This window comes from Dermacentor variabilis, chromosome 6, assembly GCF_050947875.1.
Source record: "Dermacentor variabilis isolate Ectoservices chromosome 6, ASM5094787v1, whole genome shotgun sequence".
Taxonomy (NCBI): Eukaryota; Metazoa; Arthropoda; class Arachnida; order Ixodida; family Ixodidae; genus Dermacentor; species Dermacentor variabilis.
The window spans coordinates 173,763,424-173,789,377 of NC_134573.1; the positions used below are offsets into that span (position 1 = coordinate 173,763,424).

At 43.2% G+C, this 25,954-nt stretch overlaps 1 protein-coding gene across 1 annotated transcript; it reads right to left on the reverse strand.

Moving 5' to 3' along the window:
- Positions 1–1,220: 1,220 nt before the first annotated feature.
- LOC142585826 (CAAX prenyl protease 1 homolog) lies at positions 1,221–25,009 on the reverse strand. Its single transcript, XM_075696852.1, has 10 exons — positions 24,664–25,009; positions 24,442–24,588; positions 23,548–23,631; positions 21,034–21,150; positions 19,613–19,765; positions 18,076–18,217; positions 13,448–13,599; positions 8,753–8,875; positions 7,371–7,514; positions 1,221–3,703 (listed from the first exon to the last, which is right to left on the reverse strand). Exons 1-10 carry the CDS (start codon positions 24,844–24,846, stop codon positions 3,485–3,487), a joined length of 1,464 nt encoding a protein of 487 aa, XP_075552967.1. The 5' UTR covers positions 24,847–25,009; the 3' UTR covers positions 1,221–3,484.
- Positions 25,010–25,954: the final 945 nt, after the last annotated feature.

A 25,954-nucleotide genomic window follows, 5' to 3' on the forward strand; every position in this document is an offset into this window, starting at 1 on the left:
GTGACTGTGCAACAGATTTTGAAAATGTGACGATTCTTGGCAGGGGCAGGACGAAAACCAAAAGAGAAATACTTGAGGCATTTTGCATTTTATATCAGTACACAAGAGGAAGGAAAATGCATCAGTGTTCCTTCTATCTCTCCGGGCGATAAAGACAGAGCTTTTCTGAAAGGCTGAATTTAAGGATGTTGTAGTTAGGGCAAAATGGCGTGTTTAATTTAAAGAATTTGTACCTTGCTAATAGCATTGCACATGCGTCGGTGGTTTGATGTTTGATCCATGTTTTAAAATATATGTCAGTTGCTAGTCCAGCGTTGTGGTGACTCCTCTTTCTGTCGTGTTTGTGTCTCAATTTTTTCGCAGGTTTTTTCAAGTGTCAGCATGAACCAACTGGCCCAGCAAGCAGCACTTCTGCGAGTGAAAGCGTTCAAGGGTGAGCAGGTGATCACGGCTCAATCGAGCGCACACACCAGAGAAAAGTGCGGAGGAAGCGTGCAGTCTTGGGGGGGGGGAGGCATTCTACTTTTTTTAAGCTTCTAGCAGCCACCCAAACAACTAGTTTTTAGTTTACACGGTGGGCGCGAAAATTTCATGACCTGATTGCATGCATTGGCACAGAGGACGGAAGAACAAGGGGAGGCGGGAGGGGGGCGCAGTGTGAACTTGCCCTGACCCTGCAGATTGCAGAATCCTTGGCAGGTGGCAAATCCCGCCAAACCTGACCATGAAACGGAGCGGACTGTGCCTGCTCTTTATACTATTGGCACCAGCAACGCTAGTCACGTGATGCGTGATCCTTTCACCTGTGGCAAAGATTGGCCTTATGATAACCCACCTGCCGCAAAGCTGGGCTAGCCTTCCTGCATTTTGGAAAAAAAAAAAGCTGGAAAATAAAGCTTTCTATGCAATAACTAAAATATTGCCATACTACCCAGGACCATAGAGTTTCCTACAACAAGTACTAGAGGGAATTCCAGCACTGCAATTGTTCAGCCAAGATGGGAATCATGGAGGAAGGAAAAATATAGGAGGGAGCACTACCTCACACAGTCAACCAGCCCCGAGCACACACACAAGAGCGCAGAACATGCCACACATCACAGCCTGTCATTCTCCCAGCAGCCACTGACACGTGCCCCATAATGTGGAACATGACAGACCAAATGAATTTATTAGAGAGGTATGTGAAAAGTGAACAATGAATGGAACTGCAGACTGCACCATGTAGAAAAAAATCATTTAATTTACATGCAATATTAAATCACAACTTCCCACAAAGCACATCTGCCAGGCACGCTTACATACAGAAGCAGCTGAACCAGTAATATAAGCTCACATCGTCCACATTGCAATGGTCAGAAAACCCAAAAAGACAAGGCAATAAGAGCGTGCAAATAATGTGGAAGAGTGCAGGTGAGAATGGATGAATATTATAAATGGGCCACAGGCCCAATGTGCCCACATCTGCATGATCGTAAGGAATCTGCTACCACAGGTATGCTCCAACTGCTCAAAAATGAGACCATAGCCTACTCAGAGGCATAAATCATGTACATGTCAGAAATATCTCTCTGAAGTTCAGTGTTTCTATCGAATGTTGCATAAGGAAGAGCACCATGTATATGACCCCTTTAGCCAATCCACTGGCTCAGTAGCGCTCATTTTTCAAACAAAGGTGGCATGCATATATACAACAGCAGCAACAAAATGTGCTTTCTTTCCTATACAACAATACTGATGTGTGCGGCATAATGCTTCAGAAAAGACTGAGCCCAATACAGGTAAGAGGAAAAACTGTGTACTAAAAAAATTAATGTTATGAGGCCTTCACAAAAATGCTTAGATAAAATTGTCACCAACATACACCAATACATTTTTATGGCACAGAGTATAAGTGGCACAGTACACCCCAAAAAGACATGAAAAGAAAAATACAAGGCCAAGGCCAGCACTTGTCATTTTGTAGTAAACAAGAAAGAAATCCTGAGAGTTTTTTTTTTTTTTTTCATTATTTCCTTTGCTCCTGACCTCTGCAGTACTACCCAGTTATTACTGCTGCCTTGAGAGTCAAAATACCAGAGTTCGCAAGTTAAGTGAAATTCACTAAGAGATGCAAATGAATTACAAGATGCACCAAAACCTAGCTAACTTTGTTTGCAATTCCTTTTTACAAATTGTAATGTCCTTGCCCAAATTGTGTACTTCTGTTTTGTCAAGAACACAGACACACAAGAGCTGCGCTGCCGGCACTTGTGCATGTGTGAGTTGTGAGAAAAAAATCTGGGGATTGTGCTTAGGTACCACGGAGGAAGTACATGCTTTGCTGTGTTCGCACCTAGCTGATGGCAATGTGCACTATGCTAAAAACGGCACCAAACTTTCATTCAAATGGGATCACAGCGGCCTGTAACGAATCTGTAATGGCAAAGAATGCAATGCAACAAATTTGCAGAAACAACGTCTCATCATGCACTGGTCTGCGGCAGCTAAAGCAACATCTATCTGTTGCGTGTCTGCGCACTGGAAAAAACAGAAATACACTGTCCAAATCAGCAGTTAAATGATCAGGCAAGACAAAGTGAGCATATTCCTCTCACCTAGATCCGGCAACCAAGCTGCAGAAAAGAGTGCTCCAAATTATGCCCTTCTCTGGTTATACAGAACACACAGAACCGGTATTAAAAAAATTTTGAATTATGCCATTCCTCATTGTTAGTGTTCAGTTCATGCCATACTTTCGGACAATAACCCCCTTCCAAGTACCATTTTCATCATGCTACACAGACACATGAGGACACACTTGAACAGAAATTTTAACACACCACCGGTTAGCAAATTGTACACTAGGCATAGGTTAGCCTACATTAGAATGAAAATATGGAATAACCTTCCAAAGAAAATAAAAGAGTCCAAAATTTTCGTATGTATTTAAAAACAAGCTATAATTCATAATGAGTATGTTTCAATAGTGTAATAGCAACTAATTTTTGCTATTGCGCATTTTACTCTAGTGCTACAGCAATTTTATTAATATTTTGTTAACATTGTTAACAATGTTAGTAGAATCTGTACTTACAAATCACATTACCTGCTAACCTCAGTTTCAATGGTGCTTTGTATTAAATTGCATGGGCCCAGAACTAGCAGTATTGCTACGGGCCCAGGTGATTGTCGGCAATGTTCTGTAACCATGTATAGAAAAAAAAGTGGGGGGGGGGGGGGGGGCATTCTTTCAGGTATGGCATGTCTTGCTTTACTTCCAGCACGTCTTCATTAACCAGCTAGGTAAGGCAACAAATACTAAGTCTTAGGCAGATTCAGCGCAGTAAACAAGTGAAGACTAGAGTAAAATGAAAACTGAATGGTTACAACTGTAATTAATATAAAACATGCTTTACTACACAGCTTACAACGTTTTCCAGTCGCACGGGTTGATGAACGCAAGTCAGTGATGTCATTGGGTGTTGTTGGGACACAGCCGAACTTAATCAATTTTGCCGAGTGCACGAATACGCTCGAGCACTGGCGGGTGTGAGTGATGCCACGAGGAGTAGAGCCAGTCATAGACGGGGAAGCTGAGGTTGTCTCGGTTCAGCTTGATCAGCGCACTTCGCAGAAATGACGCATGATGCATGCCACGCGCAAAGGCATCCGCTTGGAACTCGAAGCGCCGGCTCAAGGCAGTCATCAGGAAGTCAACAAGCTAGAATGAAAACAGGTAATGCACACACGTAAGTTTCTGTACAAATTCAAGAAACAAGGTGAAAGAGAAAACCTGCAATACATGTTTTTTCATTCTTAGCAAGCCTCTACTCTCTTGTGAACAACACTGTCAGCATAAAAAAAAGAAGAAGAAACACTTGTTTTATTGACTGATTAATTTGTATGGTTTAATATTCCAAAGCAACACTGGGGTTTTGGAATCGTAGTGGAGGGATTTAGATTAATTTTGACAACCTAGCGTTCATTAATGTGCACCTAAATCCAAGTAAATCAGGGCTGTTTTTTACTTCACCCCATTGAAATACAGTCGAACTCACTTATAATGATACCGGCTGTAACCCTATATCAGATATAACAATAAGCAGCTGACGCAGTCAACTTTTGCGACTGTTCTATGGTAAAATAAACTACTTATGACAATGCTCCCATGCAGCGTTATTGGTTATAACAATTAAATCTGGCTACTGGGAGGGTATGCACCAAAAGAAGAATGCAAAATTAAAAAAAAAACAAGGAAAGAAAATGAGAGCTCTTTTGTAATACGCAGTTTACTGCTACACGGATAAACATGTTTCGGTTCATCCTGCAGTAGTACTACGCCCAAATCATTCAATGGTTATACAGTTCAATGAAAAATAACTTAATTTTCCCTGTGCTTTTCGTTTCATTGTCTGCTGATTTCGTACGGTTGCTACTAATAATCGAGCCCCTGCATTTCACTTATTCGTAGACCGTGCTGTTGTGGTCACTAGGAAAACACAACCAAGAAGTGCTCTCACAGATTAAAAAAAGAGAAGATGAAATAAAAGGCCTAAACAGCTGACAGGAAGCATCAGCCTTGATCTAGGAAAATCTTTTAAAGCTCTGAGGCCACGAAGCTGTTAAATAGGTTACAGATGAAATTTATTTATTCATTTATTTTTCATTTATTTATTTATTTATTTATTTATTTATTGTACCTTCAAGGCATTACAGAAGGGAGCGGAACGAAATACAGAATGTGCGCAGACGACAGGTTATGATAATAAAAAAATTAAATAAAATGCAGAGTAACAAAAGTATTCTTCAATAGTAGTTCTAAAAGCAGATGTATTTGTTATATTAACAATTGAGACCGGCAAATGATCCCATGCATTGGTAGATTTAGGAATAAATGAATAAAAAAATAAGTTTGTGCGACAATGTGGAACGCTCAATTTATGGTGATGGTCAGCACAAGATATGTATGTATGCAGGTTCGGAGAAAAGTTTTTTAAATTTTGAATTGTAGCAATAAATCTTGTGCAGCAGTGATAAGCGTGCTAACTTCCTATGGAATGAGAGGAGAGGGAGGCTTAAAGTAGCCTTCATAGATGTTACGCTTGATGTGCGAGAATACTAAGTAAGAATGAAATGTGCGATACGATTTTGTATAGATTTCATTGCATTTGTTAAGTAGCCTAGGCAAGGGTCCCTGAGACGGAAGAGGCATATTCAAGCTTAGGACGTATTAGTGTTTTGGGCAGAAGTAGCTTTAAGTAAGCGGGTGCCATAGAGAAATTGTGACGGAGGTAACCAAGCGTGCAGTTAGCATTGTTAGTGGTGTGGTTTATGCGTGGTGTGTCAGAAAAAATTAGATGTTATATGGACGCCTAAGTCTCTATAGGTAGTGACTTCTTCGAGTACAGAGTTCATCAAGTGATAATTGGATAGGCTAGACGAAGCAGTATCGCAGGAAATCTTCATTAGTTTGCACTTTTGGCTCTTACGTTGCATTTTCCAAGTGTCACGCCAGTTAGATAACTTGTCTAGATCAGACTAATTTTAGAGTGCCAGAATTTGATATTACTCTGTAAATGACAGAGTCATATGCAAATAACCTTATGGAGGAGGCTACACAGTTAGGCAAATCACTTATATAAATGACAAAAAGCAAGAATCCGAGAACAGAACCTTGCGGAACCCCAGAACTGACAGGACAAAGTGAGCAAGAGTCAAAATTGTTAGCAGAGACAAACTGTGTTCTATTGAATTAAAAGTTTTCAATCCATGTGATAATATTACGGTCAATGTTGAGTGTATTTAATTTTAGACAATGTAATTGGTGAGAGACAAGATCAAATGCTTTAGAAAAGTCGAAGAAGGTGGTGTCAATGTGAAATCCATTATCCAACACGGCACAGATGTCATGTGTAAATGAAATAAGCTGAGTATCACAGAAAAACGATTTATGGAACCCATGCTGACAAGATGAAAAGAATGAATTTGTTTCTAGGAAGTTAATAAGATTAGAGTATATTATATGCTCTAGAATTTTGCATGGCACACTTGTTAGAGAAATCAGCCTGTAATTTAAAGGTGAATGCACATTGCCAGACTTAAATGGAACCACCTTGCCTACTTTAAAATCCTTTGGTAATGAGCACAACAGAATAGACTGCGAAAAGATGTTGCACAACAGTATAGAAGAGTATACACTTCGGTATTTTTCAAAAACTTGAAATGAATGTCATCTATTCCTGACGATGACAAAACTTAATTTACTAATCAAGTTCACGACACCATCATAATAATAATAATTACAATATTTGGGGTTTTACGTGCCAAAACCACTTTCTGATTATGAGGCACGCCGTAGTGGAGGACTCCGGAAATTTTGACCACCTGGGGTTCTTTAACGGGCACCTAAATCTAAGCACACGGGTGTTTTCGCATTTCGCCCCCATCGAAATGCAGCCGCCGTGGCCGGGATTCAATCCCGCGAGACACCATCATAATCAATTAACAAGGGCTCCATCTGAAGAAAATTCATCTTAACTTCAGATGGAGAAGTATAGGGCATCACTTTATTGAAAAATGATTTAGAAAACACTTCATTGAATACAGAACAGCATTCTTCGTGCAGAACGACAGCGCCATCTACATCAAAATTTAAATTATGGGGTTTTACATGCCAAAACCACTTTCTGATTATGAGGCACGCCGTAGTGAGGGACTCCGGAAATTTTGACCAGCTGGGGTTCTTTAACGTGCACCTAAATCTAAGTACACGGGTGTTTTCGCATTTCGCCCCCATCGAAATGCGGCCGCCGTGGCTGGGATTCGATCCCGCGACCTCGTGCTCAGCAGCCTAACACCATAGCCACTGAGCAACCAGGGCGGGTGCCCTCTACATCAGTTAACAATATTGTGTTACATTCGGAACCCTTGACAATTTTCCAAAATTTCTTAGTATTTTCAGTCAGCAAAAATGAAAGTGCATTGTAAAAGAAAATGCGTTTAGCTTTTTTGACTGCGTCTTTAAACAATGAAGCAACCTGCTGGTACGCATACCAGCTATCAGTTGTATTCCGCTTTTTTTTTTTTAGCTTGGCAAAACAGCCGCTTCTTCTTGTTCAAGATTTGTTTTAGAGATGCATTAACCCCGACGCCATATGTGCCATTCTGTCGGCCACTGTTGTGCTGTGAAATTTGGGGGTGGGCCGATCTACTCTAGCCACTTAGGATCCTTCAAAATATGCCAACATGTCAACACATCCCCGTATTTGCATTATACAGTCATGCAATCAAACTCATTGCCTTGTAAGATTTACAGTAGCACACCACAACCTCTGAGGAACTGCAGCAGAAAACTCAAGATATTAATGGAGTGTACAAGGCCTACTTACAGTGTTGTAAGGTGAAAATATGTACATGAAGATCAGCATCAGCCCAATGAAGATGGGCTTGGAGTTGTAGAAACCAAATGCCCTGTATGCCCGGTCATCCGTATAGAGCAGGGAGAAGATCATGAAGCAAAAGAATAGGTGGACCTGAAAGGGAAGTGAAGAGTAAGCATTCGAATATTCTTTTGCTGTCCTAACAAAAAAAATTTAAATTATAGGGTTTTACGTGCCAAAACCCCTTTCTGATTATGAGGCACGCCGTAGTGGAGGGCTCCGGAAATTTCGACCACCTGGGGATCTTTAACGTGTACCTAAATCTATGTACACGGGTGTTTTCACATTTCGCCTCCATCGAAATGCGGCCGCCATGGCTGGGATTCGATCCCGCGACCTCGTGCTCAGCAGCCCAACACCATAGCCACTGAGCAACCACGGCGGGTGCCCTCACAAAAAACAAGATTGTTTATTCCTGCAGACATAGAAAACTAGCAGCATCAAGAGTGCTATAAAGCATGTCAGAATAAATTTACTGAATAAAAATGTTGGAAGTAAAGCACTCATATAAATGTACTATAGTGGACAACTGAAACAAAAAAGTTCTGGCTAGCCAGAACATGTTTTCATTTCCTGTTATGCCAATTCATGTCACGCCAGCATGATTTCTGCTTGTGTGCTACTGGAGCGCGAGGTCTTTAGCACCGTCTTTGGCAACCAGATACATAGTGCTGCAAGCTCATGCACTTGAGTTATAAAACTGTAAAATATGTTCTACTTGGCAATATATTATTCATGCAAGATTTGTTCCTAATGGTACCATATGATATAACTATGGCAGCAATATGCATCCAGCTGAGACTGAAGGAAGGAAAGAGCTGAACAGAAGTGAAGTTGGGCAAGTCACACAACGTGCAGAACAGAACAACTGGTCTGTTAAGTGTATTTATTTATTTATTCATATATATTAAAGGCCTATTTGGGCATTACACAGGGGGGGAGACAGAATAACAAACATACAAAAACATCATTAACAGAATATAGTTCAGGACAGCAAAGGATGGAGCAATAAAGAAAAAATATATCTGGAGGCATAAGATGGGCTGGCTTTACACAGGTTAGGGGTAATTAGAGATCTCTGCAAAAGACCTTTATCCCACATCAGAATAAAAAATAAGCTGGTGATAATAGCAATAGCAGATGTGCTTTATTTTTTAACTATAGAAGGAAAGATGCCTTTCCCTTCATTAGAAGACAAACAATTTGTTCACCGCCATCACTAGAACCGCAAGTGTTCACGACTACTAGGTACTTTATCTCGTCCTCTATTAAGTGCGTGTGCTACTGCTGGGAAAACTAAATCCCACAGAGCTGACTGCTGAGCACTGTACCTGGCCTATGACGAAATTTTTAATCACGTGGCTAAGCTTCCAGTGTCCTAGTTCATGGCACAGAACTCCAAGAATCTCATCATTGTTGCAGCCAGTCTTGTGTTGCTTCTTTTCAGGCACTGCCTAAAAAAGAGAAATAGAGTAGAACACAGTGGTGACAGTGCGGCACAAAAGTGAACGCGGAAATAATGAACAGACCGCATTGGCCAGTGGGGAAATCTGAAAACTCTCCTAGTGAGCTTTTAACTAGATTACCGCAACATTTTATTGCCAATAATGTAAATTAAATGTCAAGAAGGTAAATCTATCGAATCCTTCGGTGGGCACAGACAAACACGGACAATCTCTTGGCGGTCTCATTTCGTGCGCTATTGGTGTGCGACAGTTGTGTCCCCTCCCCCCTTGGTGCCTCGCAACGTTGGGTGCCTTGCACACAACGGAAGACGGCCTGCTTCCTCCACACTGTCTCTTTCACGCAGATGCACCGCGACGGTGTTATAGCCCTTGGACATTATACAGAACCTCACGTGCAGCATTAAGGGATCTCTCCTAAGCTTTTTCTCTACGGCAGAGTCAGAGCAATGCTGGTCGGAGACTCAGGCACATGATTTGGCACGCTGCTGAGAGCATTGTCGCAGCGCAGTATGTTCGAATTAACCATCACAAATACTTGCACGTTCTAATTACCGGGCGTTTTCACCCACTGGAATACACATAACTGATGGAACCACAGCGTCAGTTCGAATAAACCGGAAGTTTGAATGAACGAGGTTCGACTGTATTGAACTTCTCATAACCTCTTGTCCATAGAACACCGTGCATTTAGAACCTCAATATAACGAAGCGTGTTTGCATGCAATCTCAATACAGTCAAACCCACTTATAACAATATTCAAGTGCCAGGAAAATTCCATTGTTATAACCGATAATTGTTATAACCGGGTTGCATGAAAAATTCAAAATAGGGGGATGGCAGAGCTGATGTGAGAAAACTAATGGAGGGAAGGCCAGTGCACCTCCCCACCCCCTTCCTCCTTCGGGCTGCTGATTGCGCTCCTGCATTTAATTGCTGCTTGAGCAGTTCGATCGCATGTAACAAGCTGCAGCTGTCGGTGTTAAAGAATGACATTGCTAAGTCAACTGCAAAGAGGGGTCATGGGTGGCAAGCGATATGTGAGCACCGCCGAGGCATAGCTTTGGTAGTGCCAAAAGGGGCCTTTTAAAAATTGCGAGAAGGCTGCCGCAGCAGCCTGTCAGCTTGTTAAGAAATCCAGAAGCAATGCTGAGGCGAGATCGCCATGAGCACCTCGCCATGTACTTCTCACTGGCTTGCACAAGAAAACTATGTCCATGTCCGTCAATATTTCATGCTTTACGCAATGTTTGCCGGCATCATTCTCCAAGGCATCAAGGTGCTCTACATAGTGCAGCGCAACGTTCCTCACGAAAACAAAGCCCCCAGAGGGACTGAATCATCTGCCGGGCCTCGTGAGAGGACAATGTTGAGGCAGCCTGCCCTAACGCGTCATCGCTTCCATCGTCACCGTCGCTATCTGATGCAAGCATGTTAAGACGATCGCTTCATCAGTTAGAAGCAGTTAGCTTCCAAATCTATAGCCATGTGCTGTCTTCTCACCAGCAGTCATACATTGCCAATGATCAGCAGGCAGATCAGACATCTTCTGTTTCGGCGGCGAGTCAAATGAGGATGAGAAACAGCGTACCCAGGAACAATTTTGACACAACCAACAAAGACTAAAATGAGCGGTTAAAGGCTGTTAGCAGAACTGCACTGAATGAGGAGCTAGCGGGCAACATGTGAATAATCTGCGAGCAGCGCAGCTGGTGCGGTCCATTTGTGTTTCGGAGGGTGGGACAGAATAGAGCTATGGGCACAGCCTATTCATGTTCGCAAGTGTGGAAGGGCAACGGGAGAGAGGCGTGCGAAGATGGCTGGAAAATGAGCGCACGGCGGCTGTTGGAGCAGCGGCCCATCATGCAGCGGCTTGAATTTCCTTTTTTCATTTCTTTTCAAGGATTTCGCATTTCACTGCCTTTCAGTTCAGACACCCAGCAGCCAGACTTCGTTACAACTGACAATGCGGCATCGAGGCATTGTAGTAAGGAGGTTATTCCACCATGGAAAACACAAAAGTTGACGGTGCGGTAGCTTCTCGTTGTTATAACCGATTAATTGTTAAAACCGGTATTGTTATAAGTGGGTTCGACTGTATAATGAAATTTCACTGCCATTGCATAGGAATGCAGAGACAACAAATGGAAACTTTTGTGGATGCAGATAGTCAAGTGATTGAATTAAAAGTGGCTGCTTGCAAATGCACTTCTCACATAGCGCGCCATGCGACAAGAGTGACCGCCGAAGTGGAGACGCGTCATGTTCCATATAGTATAAAGTCCAAGTGCAATAAAGTCCTATCGTGCCCCATGCACCGTGTGCTTTAGCTGCAAGGGAAAGTGTGTGAGGGTGTCGCACACCTTGTGAACGAGGAGGTGCCAACGTTGGGCCAAATTCCAAAGCCGACTTATGAGCCTCCGAAAATAACCCCACGAAAGCACGGACAATTAATAAGCGGCCTTCTGGGGCACCAGTAAATGCCGGTTGTGGTCCAAAGACCGAGTCGGAGCACAGAATTGTCAAAACTCAACAAAATATATTCTTCAAATAAGGCAGTTACGTTCATACATACACACTTCGGCTAGATACATCACAATGCAATTCAGATTGGTATTAACAAAACTCTTGAAAATAATTAATGACAAGCACTAAGAGTTCAACACGTACACTACATAATGAATAGGAGCAATAAGTGTCCACTCATTCACTCATGTTGGTTTTGAGCCAGATGTCTTTGGCGTAGCTCATGGCAAATCTTGAAGGAACTTCTGGAAATGCAGACGCCCTAGAAACTGATCGGCCAGCTCGTCAGGGAATCCCCTTCTGCAGACAGTCGGTCTACACATCGCATCTCTTCACTGGCACATTCCGATCTCTGATCTCCTCCGATGCCAGCCCAGCGCTTTTATAGACTTCGCCGGCATTTCTCGAACTTTCTGACTGATAGCATGAACAAAGCCTGGGAACCTTCTAGACATTTCTTGTGCTTTCAGTTGCGGCCACAGTGACTCATCCGTCAGCACATGCTCGGGTCGTCCCTATCTCTGTGTCGCTCTCCTCGCTGTGTGTCGAGGTCTGAGAGGGTGTTCAGGCACACGCCCTCACACTCTTCGAAGCTTCTAGTTGTCGTTGAGCCCGTCGGTTGTCTGTGGCATATGCGCTCTCTTCCTCTGTCGAACCGTCGTGGGGCTGAGGAGCTACTTTTATGGCTTGGGTGATACGCGGAGCGCATTTTGATTACGTGCACTTTTGTGACAGAGGGCAAGACAAGGATGGTGGCTTTGAGAGTGCCGCCTTCCCGCACGAGCAAAGAGATAGAAAGGAGGGGAGCAAGCTCGCAGTAACGCAATTGAGCGTGCTTAAGGGGGTGGGAAGTGGGGGGGGTAAGTTGGCACACATCGCGGCCGTGGCTGCACATGGCTGGAAGTACGGCTGAGTGCATACGCAGCTGCGCACCCGGCTCTAGAGGTAATCAGCCTCAGGTGCAAGGAGTGGGCGTGCCAAGACAGCCTGGCATCATGTAAGCTGTCTTCCCGCCCGTTTAGTATTAGAGGTTGCGTAATCTCGAGTTTAGGTGACCCGTTAAAGCGAGACGCAGCTGAAGCATTTGCTCTCCGCTGCCGGCACTTTTCATTATAACACTGTCCAAGTGTGGGTGATGCTATCAGCTGCGGAGGCAAAGTGCACATGAAAGCATGGCTGGCTTCGCTTAATTTGTACTGTCGATGTGAAGATAGCTTCGACGTGGCATGAAACCGTATCATTCGTCGCCGACTCCCACATTCATCAAAATAAATTGCTTTCTCATTCAAATTCGCTTTTTTTCGATTGCCAGATAACTCAGACAATTCTGTGTCCCCTTTCCATGCAAAGAAAATCGATCAGCGACTGTACTTATTTGCATAAAAGGTCAAATTTCAGTACAACTAAATTTCGACATAGCAAAGGAAATTGCCGATTTTACTGACTTCGTTATACCATGGTTTAACTGTACTACAGTTGAACTCAAATACAGTGAACTTGGATCAAGTGAATTACACTTTACATTGAAGCGAAACATATTGAACAATACTTATGCACAGTCACAGTAACTTGCTCATAATGAACTGGGCATTGCATATAGTGTCGAACTCATGTGGCCCATTTGGCACTCTGAGGGAAGGTCGACATTATTAGCTGCTTCAAGTTCAGGGGACAGAAATAAAACATGGCACCGTGAATGTCATTCCTGGAGACATTGAGAAACATTTAAATGCAGAGGCAAAAGTTACTAACTACTATGTGTAATTTGTTTTGATTAAATGGGTTCTTTGCTTGCTTCTTTTCTCCAATGGAGATAACAAATGCTTACAAAATGAACACATCCATCACAACACTTTGTTTAAGTTCATTATAGATGAGTATGGATGCGATGAATTACCTTATATACTGAACTATGTTTAACACTTAAGCCTGTTTGTTATAACCAAGTTTAACTGCATTAGCGAATGTGGCCGGCCAATGCAACAGCACTTGTGAATTAAAATGTTTGTCAATTTCACTCCGGCTCTTCCACCTACCTTAGATTCGACTGCTTCCTTTTCACTGGTAACTTCCCCATTTTCACCTTCAGTCACCTCATCTTTCTCAAACAAGGTGTCGAATAAGACAATCTTCTTCTCCTTGAACATCCCAAAGAAGTATGCATTGCTGTGTGATGACCTCTTTGAACCTGCATCAAAAATAACACTGTATTTGCACTGGCATTTATAACATGTTCCCCAATTACAAGCATTGCAAGCAGTATCACAAGAGTTGATGCTGAAATTTTTTTATATAGCATTCATTTCACAAACTGCATCTGCACTACACAGTGACATTTCTTCCTGGTCTAGAACAGGCTGGCTATGCAGACATGGCCCTTACTTTCATTTTTCAGTGTTACTTCAACATTACATTGAAAAGATAGATCAATTGACCAAAAATGTCAGCCTGCCTGTGTGAAGCCCTCTATCATGGTTCATTCAATTTTCATTGCCCAGTGCGTTTCCAGCCGTCAGCATTTGTCTTGAATTCAGAATGTAAGTGAATTTATTTTCTTGGTTAGGTTTTCTTTAAAATGCATGTTCAAGAGTGCAGCATGTCAACCGTATTGTAACTTCTGCACAGAGCTTTATTTATTGCAGTCCGATACTCGGGCTACTTTAAACTTCTGTCTCTAGCTGCTGAATAACGTAGGATTTCATACTGCTGAATGTTATGCAGGAAGTTGGCTGGTGCTTCTTTTCATTGCATGTTAAGTTCTTTTTCTTCTATCCCCCATCATGCAGTAGTCCACCTCAGAGCTCGTGAGGATTGATTAAATAAATAAATCCCTATAACCATAATCTGACCAAGTGAACCACTTCTGCTGCTTCAGTTAAACCAAGCTGGCAGGGAATAGACCTCTCAAGTGTTTAAGCTAATATACAGGCTGTCTTAGCATTAGGTAGCACCCTCTGTGTGTCACAGCCCGGCTAACCAACACTAACTACCTTTGTACTAAAAAAATATGCAATTTCTTATTCCAAGGTATCTTCACATAATGTTTCAGATCGGATCGGAAAACATTTATTGGGCTCTAGAAAAGAGATCTTCGCGGCTTCAGACAGGCTCTTCCATCTTCTGATGGATTCTTCTGTCTGCGATCACAGGGTTGGTGCCCTAGTTCAAGGCTCCACTGAGTATGGCCAACCCGCGAGCTCGCTCTACTAGGCACTTTTGGCCGTTCAAGCTTACGCTAGAAAGCATACTCTCCCACTGTTCCGCACTCGGGTATGTAATTTTATAGATAGTTGGGGACTCAATATTTTGACAGGCCCATGATATGTGGTATAGATCTGGTTTCTCTTTGCACCATGGGCACTTAGCCTCATACTGTGTAGGGAAAATTTTATTGAGAAGGTTTAGATTCGGGAAAGTACCCGTCTGCAGTTGCCGCCATGCAACAGCATCCTCTCTGCTTAGATCCTTATCTGGGGGTGGGTACTTCAGTCTGACCCCTTTATAATAAGTTAGGATATCTGAGTAGCCCATGGGTACTGACTCGGGTTCCTAAAGGCTGGATGTGTCGGACGCCTGGTTGGTATGCCCTCGAGCTATCCTATCCGCCTCTTGGTTCCCTGTTATGCCAGCGTGCCCTGGTACCCAGATTATGGTATGCTGAACTTTGTTTTCCGGGTCGCATGAGCAGAGTATGTGGCGTGCTCTGCGCCCAATTCTGCCGTTTGTATAATTACGGCATGCTGCTTGAGAGTGTTATTATTGTTAAGGACCTGCCAGATCGATAGCCCTCCAGTGCTGCCAGAGCCCCAGCTGCCTCTTCGGCCTCGACTACCATTCAGTCCTGTAGTGATGCGCTGGTGATCTCCTTGAGGTCCGAATTAACCACCGTCGCCACTGCTCTGCTGTTTTGTCTTCCGTCTTTAACGAACGTTGCCGCGTTCGCATACCTTGTGTTGTCCTTGTTCGTCAAGGTTCTCTGCACGCACTCCGCTCTTGCTTCTCTACGCGCCTTGTGCAGGTTCTGGTTCATATTCTTGGGTATCGGTGCGACTCACAGTGTACTGCAATACTTGTCTGGAATGGCCTCGGTACGTTCGATCTATTGGATCATGTTGCCGCCGCCATATCTTCGCAGGAGCACCCTTCCCGTGGGGGTCTGCATCAACCTACGTGCCTGAGAGCATAGTAGTGCTTCTCTTAGTTCACTGAAGGTATTGTGCAGTCCCAGGGCCAGCACTTTCTCGGTCGATGTGCACTGCGGCAGGTGAAGCGCAGTTTTGTACGCCTTTCGCAGTATGGCATCCGCTTGTTCTTTTTCTTGCTTGATGCATTTGTGGTAGGGAAGGCTATACACCACTCTGCTAACCACGAGGCTCCCGACTAGCCTGAGTGTGTCGCTCTCCTTCATACCGTGTCTCTTGCTAGATACTCTGTTGATCATACGGGCTACCTGCATGGTGGCAGTCTTCAGCAGTGTCAGAGTATGATTGCACTGTTGATTGGACTGAAGCCACATCCCCAGGATCCGAATGGTCATCTTCTCCGGAATGCGTTGTCCCACGAGGTATACGTTGAGGCTGAGCTCATCGCTTGTAGGGACCGTTCGATTTTGTTTGCCTCGCCACACCCTTAGGAGCTCGGACTTCTCCATTGAGCAGGCGAGGCCCCTGGCCCTAACGTAGGTTTCTACGCAGGTGGCCGCTTTTTGCAGGCACTCTTCTTTTTCGCTGAGTGATCCCCGGTTCACCCATACCAAGATGTCGTCAGCGTATGTGGCGTGCCGCGTGCCTTGAAGTTGTTCGAGTTGTCTTGCTAGCCCGATCATTGCGACGTTGAAGAGGATGGGGGAGATGACCGACCCTTGAAGAGTTCCCTTGTTTGGGGTGCGAAACTTCTCTGATCTGACTACTCCCAGGCCGATTGTTGCTGTCCGGTTAGAGAGGAAGGCCTTCACGTAGCCATGAATCCTTCTGCCACAGTTCAGGCTATCCATTCCTGTGAGGATGGCTTCGTGGCTGACATTGTCGAAGGCTCCATTAATGTCCAGTGCCATGATGACGTGTTCGCTGTTCCGTGGGACGTTGCTGAGCACCTCCTCCTTGAGCTGGAGGAGCACGTCTTGCGTCGATAATTTAGCGCGGAATCCAAACATGCTGGGGGGGTACAGCTCGTTGTCCTCCATATAATTTTGTAGCCTCATTGTAACCTCCCGCTCGTACAGCTTGCCTAAGCATGACATGAGAGAGATTGGTCTAAGATTTTCTACTTGCAGTTTTTTGCCAGGTTTTGGAATCATCAATACCTCCGAATGCTTCCACTCCTCGGGTACTGTCTCCTCCGCCCAGTGCTTGTTGAGATAGTCAGTAAGTTCGACTAACAGCTCATCACTGAGGTTGCGAATCAGCGCGTTTTTTATCTTGTCTGCGCCTGCAGCCGTATTCTTAGTGGTATTTCTTATTGCTGCGTATACTTCCTCTTTGGTTATAGGCCTGTCCAGATCAAAATTTTTTTTCCCCTTGTAGCACTCCGTGTAGGCTGCTGGGTCACCGTCCCCGAAGCACTTGTGCCTTACTCTTTCTATGAGCTCATAATCTGATCCCTGAAACTGGTGAACCAGCCTCTGTATGGCCTTGTTGTTCTCCGACTTGGTTTTAGTCGGGTTCAGGAGTGCTTTGAGTATGCTCCACGTTCGGGCAGTACTCAGGGTTCCACTTAAAGAATTGCTAAATTGCTGCCAATTTGCTCTCGCCAATTGTTCCGCATACTCTTCTGTCTTTTGCATAATTTCTGCAATCTTCAGCTTTAGCTTCCTATTAAACTTCTGTCTCCTCCACCTTTTGGTCAGGCTCTGTCTCACATAATGTTTACTCCATCATGCTTGCTTAAATCAAGTACTACAGGGCAAATGACAAGACAGTCTAAACAAATGAATTCACTGTTAAATGAATAATAATGCAGCCATGTGGCACCTGCTTTTGGTGGTCATGTTACCAACAGGCAATATATTTTTCCCATGCATTTCGAGGGCTTAGATGATTCTAAAGATTCAACACTTTGCAAGAAAAGTGGATTTCAATCAGCCTAGAATGAATACGGGATGTCAAATTATTAAAGTGAAGTATACTTACAATACCACTTATGCATTTATCATTTATAAGTATTGTCCACTACGCTGTATAGGTGCAGGTGCCTAATACCAGCCAGGATATAACAATATGTAGGCACAACCTACTCCATTTTCCAACCTCTTACAAGAGGGCAGCACTGCACTGAATGAACAAATAATGGTAAATTTTCTCAAGAAGAAGAGCAGGACAACATTCGTTACCTTCAACATTGCAGCCTCTCTAGCCTCACCTGTAGTCTTCTGTGATACTTTGAAGCAAATTATGCTTTCCCAGAACAGCTACAAAACTGTCACATTACCATATAATGACTGCAAGCACACATGGCGCAATGAGCTAATGGTGATGTCGCAATGTAGGCATTAGGCACATTAATACAATGAAAAGTGTTATGCGCATGAAACAAACCAGGTTACTAAATTTTTAATAGTCCATTCATGCCAAAAAAATAGCTTTCAGCTCTCTTATATGTTAAAGAGCACAATGCACTTAAATTTTAGCATGCTCATGCTAAAGCAGATGAGTCTAAATATGATTACCTTCTACAACCAAAAGCTTTTTGAGTGGGAAACTGATGCTGGCTGCCAGCTGTTCAATCCTGGTTTTCAGCTCTCCTTCAGGCAGTGGCGTGAACTTGTCCAAAAGTGGTGCAATGAAGTCTGAGTAGATGAATGACATGAGCTGGAAGGAGTCAAACAAAAGGCACTGAGAAGGTTGTGCAAAAAGAACGCTATTACAGCAACACTTACAAACAATAAACAACAGAAGTCAAGGAAAATAATGTCTTTATTGCTTAGATATGGCAGCTGAAATCAGCCAGCTTTCAGCATGTCTGTAAGGCCAAATGCTGAATGCCAATGTTAACTAAAGTGGCATGCCTGGACAGGCATAGAAAAATTATTAACAAGTTTCCTCTTTTTGTGTGTGTCCTAGTAGTACACACTCTCTCTACATCGGATATTTACACGTGCATCAATGACTGCATGCTCAAAATTTTTTTAGAAAACATTTTTCATAACAGGATTGACAGTAAAGCTAGCCACTCCTGTATGATTAAGCATGCAGCAAAGCGAATATGTTCATGTGTAAGGATTGACCGTCGAAGGTCAAAGTTGAGCCAGTTTGAGTATTACCTGCTAGGATCGCTAAATATAATGAAAAATTCTCGGCCAGTACCTTTAGTTTTCTTTCTTCCTACACTATTTTACTTATTAAATCATGGTAATTTCTATTGCTATCACCTGTTAGGCTGTTCTTTCCATTGTGCCACGGTCCTTGCTGCTTGACGGACAGCAGCACAATTGAAGAAAGATATGGAAAGAGCAAGCATGCATCGCAAGCCCAAAACATTACAAATTACACTTCTCTTTAATTGCTTTTGTTTCTGATTGTCCCTTACAGTTTTTTACTCATACTTGGTGGTTGGCTGACTTAGCTCATAAACATGAGGGTAGCAACATGCTCATAGGAAAAGCCTGCCCCACAATGAATACACTGAACATTGTTGCACATTTTGAGTGCATATGCATATTTTCTTGGCCATTTCACTACCATGCTTCATCATACAGCAGTGACTGAAGTGCTAGTAAAATGACGCATAGGGCTATTTAAAAATTGCAAAAGCATATGTGCAAGCATGCAGAAGTGATTGAGTTAGAGCCAGCTAGCACATGACTTGAATTGCCAAGTGACATGAGAAACCAAGAGGAACAAACAAGGCACTGTTGCATGCACATTTCTTGCATTACACTTTTTAGGTTGCAATATGTCCCACATAATAATTGCAGTCATTCCTGTGGGCACTTCCTTCTTTGGAGACTATGTGCTGGGTAATTGCACATCAAGAACACTATACACTTTCCAAGTGTCCCTGGCCAAAGAAACACCAGTTACACAGCTTAGTTACAAAGAATAACATTTTGACAACACCCCAAAAGGTGTAACCTTTTAAAGCGTGCTGGCAGATTGCTTAAATAGTCATGAAATTGAACATTTAATATAAAGAAGGAAAGCGGAAGGGCAGTAGGCTTAGAGCAATGATCTAAATTCATGAGCTGATAACAGCTGAAAACTCACAATCGAGACAACGAGGGTGAAGAACCACAGGTAGATAAAGAAATAGTCTCCACCCATCTTGATGATTTGGACAATGCCACAAGCAATTGGTAGAATGACAGCTTGCATCAGAAAGAACTTCTTTACTCTATCCTTTGCGAAGAACCCGGGAGTCTGAAATGAGCCACGAAACAAGGAGGTTCATAATTGGCCCAGTGACATCTGATAGCTTTGCTAAGGAGGCCTTGAAAAACACTAATGCGAAGGCACATACACATTTGCTCATTCTTCATAGTACGTGTATATTTAAGTACAGTCAAAGCTCAATTCAATGGATTCTTGTGTTACAAAATTTTTAGCTTAGCAAAGTGTTTTCCCAATTCAGTGACACATATTCATAAAGCCTAACATGTGAAAAACCTCAAAGAAACATAGTGAACTAAACATCTGGCTCCATTCACTGAAACCTTTTTGGAAAAGTATGAGTAAAATATGGGATTGGCAAGTTTTAATGATTATTGCTTATGCAGACAAAAATTCCCCTTTTTTTTGCTTTCATATAAGCAATGTTATTTGCATGAGTGTTTCTTAATCTGGTTTTGATTCAACCAAGTTCCTAATTCAACTCAATCAATTACTGGGTCCCATCAACTTCGTTAAATCAAGGTTTAATTGTACAACCTAGTGCAGTTAATACGCTTTCTTAGAATTGCCTTAATGTCAAGCATTTCAAATGTATAACTAATAAATTCACCACTTCTTGCAGAAAACATATGAATTTATGTGATCTTCACTAATGTACAGAATAGCAGGCAAACTGGTGTAAATATAAGTTCCTTCAGCAATAAACATTCCTCGCACTTAATTGAGAACTATTCTATTATGAAGTTTCCTAAATTTGTGAAAATATGGACAACCTGCATTGTAGGAACACTTACACAGTTAACTGCCAAGCACCCAATCAAGCAAGCACAAAATCAAGTAAAAAGGAATTAGATTATGGTCTCTTTAAAGTGGCATTTCTTTTGGTGCCACACCTATTTCTTCTTTATTATCCACTGCTTATAACCGGTCGACAGTGGCGTAGCCAGGAATTTTTTTTCAGGGAGACGGGGAGTGGGGTTACCAATTTGATAAGGGAGGGGGCAGAGGAGGCTGGACAGGTCGCGTCCTGGTACACAGAAATTTTGGGGGAGGTGTGTGCCCAGTGTGATCACAAGCCCCCCTTCTGGCTAATAAAGTAGGCAAAGAGTCACTTGAACCCCTGGTGCCATGTGAAAAATAACTAAATTGCAATTAAATTGTTACACTATCCTGCCCATCATGTTTCTTTCGTTCTCATTAAACAAGTCATTTGACAGTGTGTGGAAATAACGGTAAGGTCTTGCTACACGAAGTGGCCAAAAGAAAAAGTAAATAAAATAAAGAACAAATCTTGTCACCTGTTTGTTAAAGCCATGGCGCTCCTCAAGCACAAAGGTATAGTATATTGACCACGGCAAATCAAGCAGTGTGGACAGCAGGGATCCTCCAAAAATGAACAGAGATGTGATCACAAGCTGGAAGCAATTTCAGGCAACCATTATTATTCAGCTTGAAAACATACACACAAAGGTACATAAGGCAACAAGAGGAAATGGTGATTATTGATGAAAAAGGGATGAATCAGGTTGGAAACTGCCACAGGAAGAAGCAGACCTGCCTGCTGTTCAGGAAGGAAGAGATAGAAACTTGTACATTAACTAAAGGAAGGAGCAAAGGAAAGAACAAAGAAAGAACAAGATGAGAAAGAATATGGTGCAGCAGTAAGAACAGAAAATAAAAATCACTAGAAGAAACACTAATTACAAAGGAATAATAAAGAAATAAAAAAACATAATATTGAAGTCTTATCACAGGCTAAAAAAGAAATAAATGTGCTACAAATGGGTGAAGCCAAGTTAGACAGAACACCTGGGGCTGTTGTTCTAGGCCTCGTCAAATTCGCCATCGTGACTGTTCTGGTTAGCTCACAGCACAGGGTTTCCTACAAAAATTACTCGCAGGCATTAGTGTCGATGAGACCTACAAGCATGGAAGTGCAGCCAGGATGGGAACAATGGTTAGTTTGTCCTTCTGGCTTCAAATGAGCGTGACTTTGCATATTGTTCATTTTTAGCAAAATACTGTGTGACAACTGCAACAATTCCCTAAAATTCTGCATGTTAGCTGAAGTTGCACGTTGGGCTTGTTGGTATATCATGATGGAGGCAAAAGGCGTAGCGCATCCGAAACAGCACAAAAGAAGAACACAGACGACACGCATGTTTGGCGCTAACTTTCAACAAGTATTTATTGCGGGATCGCAGCATACATATATACCCTTCTCCCGCATGCATTAGAACACATGCTCTGAGCTACCTCATAGCGTCTCTCACGGCAGTGTGGGAAGTCTATGCTAAAGAATCGTGCCAAGCGCTTAAATTCCACCTCTTTTTGTGATAATAAGATGGATGGTTTGCTGATACAAGACCCACTGAGGGTTGCGATGTGATATGCTTCAATGATGAGCCTGGTCATCTCGTTAAGGCTTTTTCCTAGGATCACTGTATCTTTAAAGAGAGGCCGGCAGGGGCATCTATCTCTTGCATTGCTGTGCAAGAAAACCATTGACCTGCTCTTTGTTTAGATTGCTATTATGCTCTCTTAGCCTATTATTAAGGCATCGTCCAGTCTGGCTGTTGTAGCAAGCTCTGCAGGATGTAGGTATCTGGTAGACGACACCTGTTACACACATTGACAGCTTATTCCAGCAATTCTTTTCGCAGGTCGTCTTCTTTATACCTACTGGTGTGGTCATTCTACAGACTGCTTAATTTGTTATGCGCTGAAAACGCCACAGCAATGTTATTGCACTGTGCCATTTTCTTGAGTCGATGCGACAATCCATGCCTGTAAGGTATGACTGCTACCCTATTCTTTTCTGTATTGGGGCATACTGGCAAGGAAACTTGATTGAAGTTTCTTCAGCGATCCCTCAGCTATCGATAAGAGGCACTATGTAGAGGCAGTCTGTGTAGAAATACCACACTAGAAGGTACAAAGACTTTCAAAAAGAATCACCGGAATAAGCTTGTAGGGTGTATAACAGGTGTCGTCTACCAGATACCTACATCCTGCGGAGCTTACTACATCGGCCAGACTGGACGATGCCTTAATAATAGGCTAAGAGAGCATAATAGCAATCTAAACAAAGAGTAGGGCAATGGTTTTCTTGCACAGCAATGCAAGAGATAGATGCCCCTGCCAGCCTCTCTTTAAAGATACATTGATCCTAGGAAAAAGCCTTAACGAGATGACCAGGCTCATCATTGAAGCATATCACATCGCAACCCTCAGTGGGTCTTGTATCAGCAAACCATCCATCTTATTATCACAAAAAGAGGTGGAATTTAAGCGCTTGGCACGATTCTTTAGCATAGACTTCCCACACTGCCGTGAGAGACGCTATGAGGTAGCTCGGAGCACGTGTTCTAATGCATGCGGGAGAAGGGTATATGTGTACGCTGTGATCCCACGATAAGCACTCGTTGAAAGTTAGCGCCAAACGTGTGTGTCGTCTGTGTTCTTCTTTTGTCCCATTTCTGATGCACTATGTCTTTTGCCTCCTGCATGTATAGGGTTCCTTCATAATTTAGGTAGTAAATAAAGCCACATAAACGTTTGAAGCCACAAGTGCGAAGAGCAGACAAATTCATGTACTAACCATAATTCCCGTGCTATCTAAATGATTGCAGCACGATAGTTCCTTCCAGTAATTTCAGTATAGGAAAAGCACTATGGCTCACAGGGATGCTATGGCCTCTCTGCTTTACTCAAAATGCCAAGACACAGGAATTCAACAGCAGGTCAGAATTTGACAAGTGTCTAGAATAATACGCCTGATTGGAAAGGATAATGTGCAGCTATGACAGCACCTCATGGTCGGGAGCACCAGCTCTGGCCGCCAAGGCCTCACAGAAATTCCAGAAGAAGGCAAAGCCACCAAACAGCAGCACGACCTGCAAAAGTCAACGGAAATATTTTTGAACGATCTGTGCCCAACTAGAATTGTTTCAACAGTGTCGTCAAACATGACAATTGCCTTGTCGTGAATCTTTGAGAGATGGCAATCACATTTAATACTTCGAGATAGCTAATTTAAACTGTCTCAAAAACACTGAACACAAATTAGAAGGGTCACGCACATAAGAAATGAACTGCAGCAAGGAGTGTATTGGCCCAAGCAGTTATGGCATCTAAGTAACTAACATCATAAGACGACCGACACAAAGTGCACGAAAAACGACAGTTCGGGCTTGTGTTTCAGCGAGCGGCCTCCCTGCGTCGCCATTTATTATTATTTATTTGTTACAATGGTCCACTACCGGAGCCTAATTCATGCTTTACTGCAAATGTTCAGCATCCACAGAGATGTGGATCGAGCAGCTGAAAATAACCGGACGCAAACTGTAGCAATGTAGCTAGGTCAAGTATATTCGCCCCATACTTTTTGTTAAAAAAAAAATTTATGGCATATATTTTTGTTCGCTCACAGGAAGATAAAAGTAATGTGCATCTTCTCGAGCAAGCTCACACAGTCAGGCGATAGCAACGTTCGGAGAGCGACGAGTACAGACAGCCTCGCGAAACTGGTCCGGAATGTCTACAGTGACGTTATGCTGAATCTGTCGCGACAGAAGGCACTCTCACTGCCACCTCTTGCAACTGCCACACACAAAAGCTCATGTGCATGTGAGCGATGGAAGCCTTGAGCACTTTGACAACGAGAGGATAATATCCTAGTCAGTGAGTAGAGGGGGTGGACAAACCGTTGTTTCCAGCTCGTTCCAGATACTCGAGTAGAAACCAAACTTCATCTTGTCGAGCGAGTACAGCCTCGCTTTTGAGAATGTCTCTTGGTCCGTTATAGCCGTTAGCTCGGGAGGAACTCGGGGCGTACCTTTGCACACCTTGTACTGCAAGAGAAGCGCAACACTGCAAACAAGCACCGAAAGCGGTGGTAAACAAGGGCAAAATGAAGGTATCCTTACCTGCCTGTAGGACAGGTACGTCTCCCAGACGTAGGTTAACCATGACATAAACAGCGCGAATGCAAAAATGTTTCTTTCTGTCCAATACGGCTGAATCGCATAACCGACGAACAGAGGCACGCTAGTCACCACATCCATAGCTGCTTTGCAGCATTGCGCCAAGAAAGCTGGCAGGGTAAACATCGTGGAAGGGACACTTTGAGAGTCTTTTTGCGACCCTTGATCAAGATAAACAACAGCGTGAGAAAAAAAATATCGTGGATGAAGGCGTCGACTGCCGACGTATCAACAATAAGTATCTAAGTACATTGTACTGTACACCCGGCTTCAGCTATCCGGATATGGCTACGCTCGGCTCGACTTCAATTCACAACTTTCAGGTACGGTGACGTCTCCATACGGCAACTGCCGAAAGCAGTCTTCCGATGATAGAACGAAAACTTCCCAGGCGAAAACGTACGAGCTGTGCCTCGTCGTTGGTTCTTTATTCTATGGTTATCCTTCGTGACGTTTTGCGCTTGCGGAAAGCGAATTGCGAAGGATTTTGTTGAAAGATCACCGTTGAACTTTGGCGTTTCAAAAATTGGAACGGAATACATGAACAATCGCATGTGCTCTGCCGAAGCGCTCAACCCGCACCGTAGAATACGTCGTTCGTACAAACAACCAAAAAGCTCATGGGGTGTGAACCCGCGCATCGGAAAGCCCGTTTTGGCACGTAAAACCCTCGAATTAACCTTACTCAATCACCCGTTAGACAGTCTCGCACTTACGTACGTGTGTAAACAGGGTATTTGCGAAAGAAGAATGTTCGTATTCGTTTGTACAGTTGGTACTCTTTACCGTCGTTGTTGAGAACCAGTATCGCGATGGGAAGTGCTCCATATTATCGGTGTCGTACGGGCACTTACGATTGCGATCAAGCCCGATTGAGACCAAATTCATCGATCGCGACTGGCTCGTTTGCGAAAGATGCAGAAGGGAACTATATTTGGGACATAAATTAGATTCCTGTCGGGCTCGATTGGGATAGAAAGTGAAGTGCTTGGCTCAATGTGTCATTGATTTTTCCTGATATATTAATTGAGGCAGCGTATTCGTGACCCACTGTGCCATTACGCACTCAAGCGTCAGCTGCTTCCTGACGATAAGTGCAGTGCCACGCAAAATGATTCTATCATGTATAGGTGTTCTGTGATTCTATCGTGGGCCAGCGGTGGCAACCAGAGACCAAAACAACACAGGCAACCACGTCATAAAATAAAGAACCAACTGATGACATCTCTGCGCA

What these genes read in the sequence shown, in the direction of transcription:
- LOC142585826 (XM_075696852.1), bottom strand. Translation starts at nt 24,846, where the DNA reads ATGTTTACCCTGCCAGCTTTCTTGGCGCAATGCTGCAAAGCAGCTATG. An exon ending in CGTACCTGTCCTACAGGCAG is followed by an intron (nt 24,589 to 24,663) that starts GTAAGGATACCT and finishes CTTCTCTTGCAG; the next exon opens with TACAAGGTGTGCAAAGGTAC. An exon ending in TCACCCTCGTTGTCTCGATT is followed by an intron (nt 18,218 to 19,612) that starts GTGAGTTTTCAG and finishes GACTCCTTCCAG; the next exon opens with CTCATGTCATTCATCTACTC.